Genomic DNA, 7,850 nt, shown 5'->3' with positions numbered 1-7,850 from the left:
CCTGGAGGTGGTCCAGGAGGAAGGCCTGTAGGTGGTCCAGGTGGCCGTAAAGGTGGAGCAGGTGGTGGTCCAAGAGGAGGTGGTCCTGGCATGGGAGGTGCTTGTATCTGAGAAGGAGGAACAGACTGTGGAGGAGCCTGCTGCTGTGAAGAAGCAGAAGATGTGCCATCAGAAAGAGATTCCTCCTTATGCTGTTTTCGTGACTGCTTTTCTGCTTCAGAATCGTCAGAATTTTCATCATCGTCTTCTGAAAATTCCTCTACTTCTCGTCCCTCCTCAGGGGTTTCCTGACCTGCCATTCGAAGCATCATGGCTTGAAGAGGAGTCAGCTCCTTCATGTTCTTCTTCTTCTTCTTGATTTCCCAGGCGTATCTGCAAATTGTACACTCAGACCTGACTTCTTTTCTTCATTGTTTTCTCTCCCATTATCATCACGCTGCACAAATTCATCCCCTTCACTTTCTCCATCTGATCTGTCAGTGTCGCCGTCATCAGTACTGTCGTCATGCTTATCTTGATCCATGTCTTCAGGATAGCCGTCATCTTCACTGGCGCTGGAAACATCATCATCATGACCCCGTTGAGCAAGTTCGAGACTATATAACATGTCTTCATCTCGCCTACGAGGGGGAAGATCTAGGGCAAAGCCCACTTTGCGGCCATACATTTGCAAGACTTGAGGAGGAGGTGGACCAGGGGGAGGACCAGGAGGTTTCCTGCCAGGGGGCAAACGTGGAACACTATGTCCAAGAAGAGGAAGTATAGAAACTGCCCGAGTTGGAGGTCTGTAGGCCGAGGTCTTCTTAAGGATGGAGGGTGGCTGGGCGCCAGGAAGTGGAATGTCCTGGATCAAGATGTTGGAAGGAGCATGTGGCATATCTGGCAAAGGAATACTCTCCACTTCCACATGCTGAGCATTCTTGACAGCATCAAAATATTGGCTAAGTTGAGCCCTCTTCTGTTCATATTCTACTTCTAGCTTTCTCAATTCTTTGTAAATATCTGGATTCTCTTTCTCATAGAGTCGTAAAATACGTTCAAAGGTTTCATGTAGCTTTTTACGCTTGTCTTTCAGCACTTTCTCATTTAACTGTGGCTGTTGCACTGGGTTAAACTCCATTTCATCCAATTTTTCCATGTCCCAGATAATTTGTTTGGGATCCTTCATCTTTAAAACTGCAGCTCGTACCATCATGCGCTGTTTTTTGTTCCTCTTTAATTCTCTCTTCCGAGCTTCTTTTCTGGCTTGGTCTGTGGGGTTCATAAATTTTCCACTCTTGGTGGATGATGTAGATCTCCGTCCCATGTTGACAGTTTGTGTAGTTTACTTGCTTGTCTAGAAAACAAAACAAAACCAAAACCTAAAAACACTTCTGCTGGGTTCCTGGGACTGTGAGAAGCGGGGAGGGGACGATTCTCGGCCTCTTTGACTTCGTGGGGGCCTTCACCTCTGCCTCTCGGTCAGCCCCCCAGCCACCGCCATCTTGAAACCTCCTGATCTTTATTTTTGGTAATATTATTTGCTCTGAAGTCTACTTTGTCAGATAATAATATAGCCATCCCACATTTCATTTGATGATTATTAAGATGAGATATTAGTTTCCATTATTTTAATTTTAATTGATGTGTGTCTTTATATTTAACAGGTCTTATTGTAGGCAGGGTATAATTGAGTCTTGCTTTATTTTCTAATCTCACAATTTCTGTTTCCTTATTGAGGGGAGGAGTTTAGACCATTTACATTTAATGTGATTAGTGATATGATAGGATTTAAATCTACTATCTTGCTATTTGCTTTCTCTTTGTCTCATCCATTCTTTGCTCCTCTTATCCTTTTTGTCTGCATTCTTTTGGATTAACTGAGTATTTTTTATGATTCCATTGTATCTCCTTTGTCAATTTATTAGCTATGATTTTTGGTTTTGTTATTTAAGTGGTTGAATTAGTTTGTAGTATACATCTGTAACTTGTCACATCTACCTTTAAGTGATAGTAAATCACTTCATACATAGTATAAAATCCTGACAACAGTATACTTCAATTTTTCGCTTCCTGGCCCTTGTTGCCGGTATGTTGCCATAATTTTTACTTCTACATATGTTATAAACTCTAAAATACATATTATTATTTTTCTTTCTTTCTTTATTTTTTTTTTTTGTGGTACGCGGGCCTCCATCTGTTGTGGCCTCTCCCGTTGCGGAGCACAGGCTCCGGACGCGCAGGCTCAGCGGCCATGGCCCACGGGCCCAGCCGCTCCGCGGCATGTGGGATCCTCCCAGACCGGGGCGCGAACCCCGTTCCCCTGCATCGGCAGGCGGACGCGCAACCACTGCGCCACCAGGTAAGCCCTATTATTTTTCTTTAGATAGTCAATTATCTTTTAAAGAGATTTAGATAATAAGAAACATAATTTTCTATTTATCCATGTAGTTACCATTACCAATGCTCTTCATTTATTTGTATAAGTTCAGATTTTCATCTGGTATCATTTTCCTTCTGTGTGAAGGACTTTCTTTAATATTTCTTATAGCGCAGGCCTGTTGGTGATGAATTCTTTAATCTTTTGTACATCTGGCAAAGTCTATATATGACCTTCATTTATGAAAGATAATTTTGCTGGGTATAGAAATCTAGGGTACAAGTTTATACTTTCATTACTTTAAAGATGTTACTTCACTGTACTTTACCTTACATTGTTTCCAATGATAAATTTGCAGTAATCTTTATATTTTTCTTATGTAAACAATGTACTTTTTTCCCCTCCTGCTGCTTTTAAGAGCTTTTTGGCTTTTAAAGAATTTGACTGTGACGTGCACTGGTGTTGCTTTTGTCATGTTTCTGGAGTTTGGGATTTGTCGACCTTCTTGGATCTGTTGGTCTATAGTTTCTATCAAAGTTGGAAGATATGCAGTCATTATTTCTCCAAATATATCTTCTGCCCCCATCCCCATCTCTTTTCCCTGCTTCAAAGATTACAATTACACAAATATTCGGTTGCTGGAAGTTGTCGCAAAGCTCACTGATCCTCTGTTCAATTTGTTTTTTCAATCTTTTTGCTGTCCATGTTTCATTTTTGATGGTTTTTATTGCTATTTCTCCAAATTCTCTGATCTTTTCTTCTGTGATGGCTAACCTGGTGTTAATCAACGCCAGTTTATTTTTCATCTTAAACATTGTTTTCATTTCTAGAAGTTTCATTTGGCTCTTTTAAAATATCTTCTGAAAAACTATCAGGTTCAATATTTTCTCTAGCTTCTTAAATATATGAAACACAGTTATAACTAACACCTGGTTTGATGTACTTGTCTACTAATTCTATCATCTGTGTCATTTGTTTTCAATTGAGTTTTCTTGTAATTTGGGGTGTTAGTTTCCTGCTTTCTTGCATGCCTAGTCATTTTTGATAGGATGACAGACATTTTGAATTTTACTTTTTCAGTGCTATATTTTTTAATATCCCTATAAATATTTTTGAGTTTCATACTGGAACACAGTTATGTTAATAAGAAACAGTTTGATCCTTTTGGTCTTGCTTTTAAGCTTTGGTAGGCAGGATCAGAGCAGCATTTAGTCTAAGGCTTATTTTGCCTTACTACTGAGGAAAACCTCCTGAGTGCTCTCCTCAGTGCCTCATGAATTATGAGTTTTTCCACTCTGACTTGTGGAAACAGGAGCTTTTCCCTTCTCTGTGTGAGAACTGAGGAGTGTTTCCCTAAACATTTTGGGTGGTTCTTTACCTGGTCTTGGGTAGTTTCCTCACACACATGTGCTGCTCAGCACTCAGCTGTAGATTCAGCAGATCTCCAGAGTTCTCCCTATGCAGCTCTCTTCTCTCTGTTATTCTGTCCTATGAACTCTTGCCCTTTTGGCTTCTCCAGACTTTTATCCCTGTCTCTTCAACTCGGGGGCACCATAGGGCTCTGCTTGGGTTTCCCTTCTCTGCTCAGCATCCTGGAAACTCCCTCCAGGCAGTAAGCATGGGAAATCATAGGTCTCATTTCATTTGCTGTCCATATTTCAGGGATCACTGTCTTTTACTGCATCAATTTTCAATGTCTTAGAAATAGTTTTTTATATATTTTGGCCATTTCTTTAGTTGTTTCAAGTAGGAGGGTAAATCCCATCCCTGTTACTCCATCTTGGATGGATGTGGAAATCCAAGCAGTGTGAAGTAGTTAGACTAATGTTTGCAAATATCCTCCATACCTGTTGCTTTGGCCAATGGAATATGGGTGAAATTGACAATGTGGAAGCTCCAAGCCTAGATCTTAGAGGCAGGGCATGTTTCTCCTTGCCCCTTTGATAGTTTTTAGCTTCTGCTGGGAGAAGAACATGATGCAGGTGGTTGCTGCCCCTCTAACCTGGGCTCTCTACATGAAACACATGCAGTAAGCTGGTTCTTTGCCTGTAGCTTGAGACAGAATCACCCCATCTGACTGAAAACACTTATAAGTAAGAAATAAAGCCTTTTTGTTACATGCCATTGAGATTTTGTAGAAGCCTACTAAGTTCTTACTTGATCTGCATAAGCAGAAAAGTTCTAGGTCAAGTGAAGAAAAATCTTAACCAGAATCATGAAACCAGCGAGTCATGGCCTGTCAATCAATTCCCAGACTTGAGCCAGTTTATAGACTCAAAGCATTTTCAATGAAGGGGAGGCCAGTTCCCCTTGAGGAAAGGCCTGAGTACACTGACAATAATGAATACTGTTATTGAGTAGTTGAAGAAGGTAGTTATAAATACCAGTTTTGACCATGTGACCAGTTAACAGAAATGAGGACTATAATTATATGAATATTTCCTTCTTATTTTGTTACAAATATATTTGTGTGTGTATACATATTTATTGTATGTATATGTATTTAGATATGTATATACACACATCTATACACTAAGCAAATAATCTTTGCTTTCTTCCTTTTCTTATTCTTTTATCATGTAACATATACTGACTTTATGTCATAGTATTTATTATTGTTAATTTCACATCATAGTATTTAAGTTTTGCGATAGCAAAGATAAGAGTAAACATCACTCAAGGACTTATCTCCTATTCTGGGGAGGGGATTAGTGCATTTTCATTTGTATGCAAATAGTTGTATCAGTTAGGTGGAGTTATGACCTTTTTATTGTCTTTATTTGGAGATTAAGTATGGTTTAAGGAGAGGCATATGGTGCCAAGTTGTGGAAGGTGTACCCTTGTGATGGTTAATTTTATGTGTCAACCTGACTAGGCCACAGGTTGTCCAGATATTTGGTTAAACATTATTCTGGGTATGTCCGTGAGGGTGTTTCTGGATGAGATTAATGTTTGAGTTGGTAAACAGAGTAAAGCAGATTGCCCTCCATAATGTGAGTGGACCTCATTCAACCAGCTGAAGGCCTGAATAGAACTAAAAGGCTGAGTAAGGGAGATTTCACTCTCTCTTCCCAACTGTCTTCCAGCTTGGACATTGGTCTTCTGCCTATGGACTTGCACTTGGACTGGAACTTATTCCATCGAGTCTACTGGTTCTCAGGTCTTCAGACTTGGACTGGAACTACACCATTGGCTCTCCTGGGTCCCCAGCTTGCCAACTACAGCTCTTGGGACTTCTCAGCCTCCATAATCATGTGAGTTAATCATTCATATAAATCTTTTCATCTACTCTATCAATGTATTAGTTCTGTTTCTCTGAAGGACTCTGACTAATACAAGTAGTAACTTGCTAAAATGTCTAAGAAACCTCACAGTACTTAGCTTACATTGCTTCTTCAGTTAATGATTTAGTGCTTCGACAAAACTTTCTCCTTTCACAGCGTCGCCCTTTTGTGGCTCCAAACTGTGCTCGAATGTGTTCCTAGGATGCTTAGAGCTTTGACTTGGATGAGCTCAGCTAGAAGGCATCTTGGGCATTCAGTGAATGATAGGAAGCTGGGGCTGAGGGAACTTGGGGCAGGGGCAAAGAGGAAGGGAATAGCCAGAGGTGCAGTGTGCACTGGTCTAGGGTCTTCTGTGAGGTCAGGATCATGACATCTGGTGTCTCAAGAAGTGGAATAGTCAATATGAGGCCACAATTGGTGTGACAATTCTAGATGATCCATCTATTTGTAATAGACTCCCAGAGAGCCATGAGCTGGATATAGGGGGCACAAGGAAGGAGGGGTGGTCAAGAACTTGGCAAATCTCAAACAAGTGGGCTGACTCTTTGGACAAGGTTCTAGTCCCAGCAGAGGAAGTGAAGGGTTAAGTAGGAGCCATCAAAGATGCGCTGGACTAGAGTCTGTCATACAGAGTGAAGTAAGTCAGAAAGAGAAAAACAGATACCGTATGCTAATGCATATATATGGAATCTAAAAAAATGGTACTGATGAGCCTAGTGGCAGGGCAGGAATAAAGACTCAGACGTAGAGAACGGACTCAAGGACACAGTAGAGGAAGGAGAAGCTGGGACGAAGTGAGAGAGTGGTATGGACATATATACACTACCAAATGTAAAAATCGATAGCTAGTGGGAAGCAGCCGCATAGCACAGGGAGGTCAGCTCGGTGCTTTGTGGATGTAAAAAAAAAAAAAAAAAAAAAGATGCACTGGATATATACCGTGGAAGTGCAGAGAATAGGCATCTTGCTAGAAATGGGGGTACCCAGGGCTCATCCCAGTGATCCCAGGTATAATTCTCTACCCAACCCCGTGGTAGTGTCTGTTCTGTTTCAGCCCCTTTAATGCAAACCAATGAAGGAGTTCCCAGAATTTAACAATCAGATTAATCATTTGAACCATCCTCTTATAACTGTTACAGATTTATAGCCTTCTGGAGGGGACTACAACATGATTAGGTCAAGAATTGCATGGGCTTGAACCCGAATGAGAGGAAATGGAGATGATTCATTGTGAAATAAATACCAGAAATTAGAATCAGAGATTATGCCTTTTCATAATAGTAACGAAAGACACATTCTTATTGGTGGCCAAGCCAGGACTAGGGTGAGGCAAGCAGGGTGTCTAGAATTTGTGCACCTCAAGTAAGTGGCCCGGGGTTGGCAATATTGACCTGGTAGTGGCCCTGCTTGTTAGCAATATTGACCCAAAGCTACATAGTGAAAAACCTAAGAAATGTGGGGAAAACAGTCTATAAAAGAGATAAGAAAAATAGGTGAGAATAGAAAAAAGAGGGAGAATAGTGTGTGCGTGTTATTGACAAGGAAGTAGCCAGTACCTTTTTTAAATAGAGATTTCTGGACTTTGTCGTGAAATTATACTTGATGGCCATGTATTTGCCTTTTGTCCTTATACCTGGGTTTAAATCGGGAGCTCTCCCATTGTAATCTTGGGCGAGTTGCTTAACCTCTCTCTGCTTCAGTTTCCTCATCTGTAAAGTGGGGGTTATTCTACATATGGTTGCTGTGAAAGCTAAATTAATGAATGAATGTAAAGTGCTTAAGATAGCATCTGGCATATCATGTGACATTCAACAAATATTGTTGTTGCCGCCAGTATTGTTGTTGTTAGTAGTAGTAGTAGTAGTGGTATATGGATCTATTACAGTGATATCAAAATATGCTGTACATGATAATGACCGTAGCTCTTTATTAAATCATTTATGATTGTTAATTTAAGAGCGCCTGAAAATATACAGTGGATGTTGGAATGATTTCTGTCAAACTGCAGTTAAATAGTTAAGGTGGGGCTTTAAAGGGTTTCACACTTGCTTACGTGGAAACTTAACCGTCTTGAATATGTCATTTCTAAATAGTGTTGGATAATTGAGATGTTACCATGAACAGTTATGAAATATCCTAAAGTTTTCATTTTTTATGTTGACGACAAAAGAAGAGTCTGTCATCATATACACACCTATTCCCCTAGG

At 40.4% G+C, this 7,850-nt stretch overlaps 1 protein-coding gene across 1 annotated transcript in view; it reads right to left on the bottom strand.

The window, feature by feature from the left end:
* The window catches only part of LOC102988460 (WW domain-binding protein 11-like), a 2,180-nt gene extending 832 nt beyond the window's left edge, over positions 1-1,348 (bottom strand). Inside the window, 2 exon segments of the mRNA XM_055081771.1 lie at positions 1-358; positions 361-1,348. The exon segment at positions 1-358 is cut by the window's left edge and continues 103 nt beyond it. Coding sequence (XP_054937746.1) covers positions 1-358; positions 361-1,306 — 1,304 coding nt within the window. The 5' untranslated portion in view covers positions 1,307-1,348.
* Between the last annotated feature and the right edge of the window lie 6,502 nt (positions 1,349-7,850).

The sequence above is a fragment of the Physeter macrocephalus genome, chromosome 21 (assembly GCF_002837175.3).
Source record: "Physeter macrocephalus isolate SW-GA chromosome 21, ASM283717v5, whole genome shotgun sequence".
In the NCBI taxonomy this organism is placed as follows: domain Eukaryota; kingdom Metazoa; phylum Chordata; class Mammalia; order Artiodactyla; family Physeteridae; genus Physeter; species Physeter macrocephalus.
Note: the sequence above shows the minus strand (reverse complement) of the source record. Positions and strands in the feature narration are given on the sequence as shown.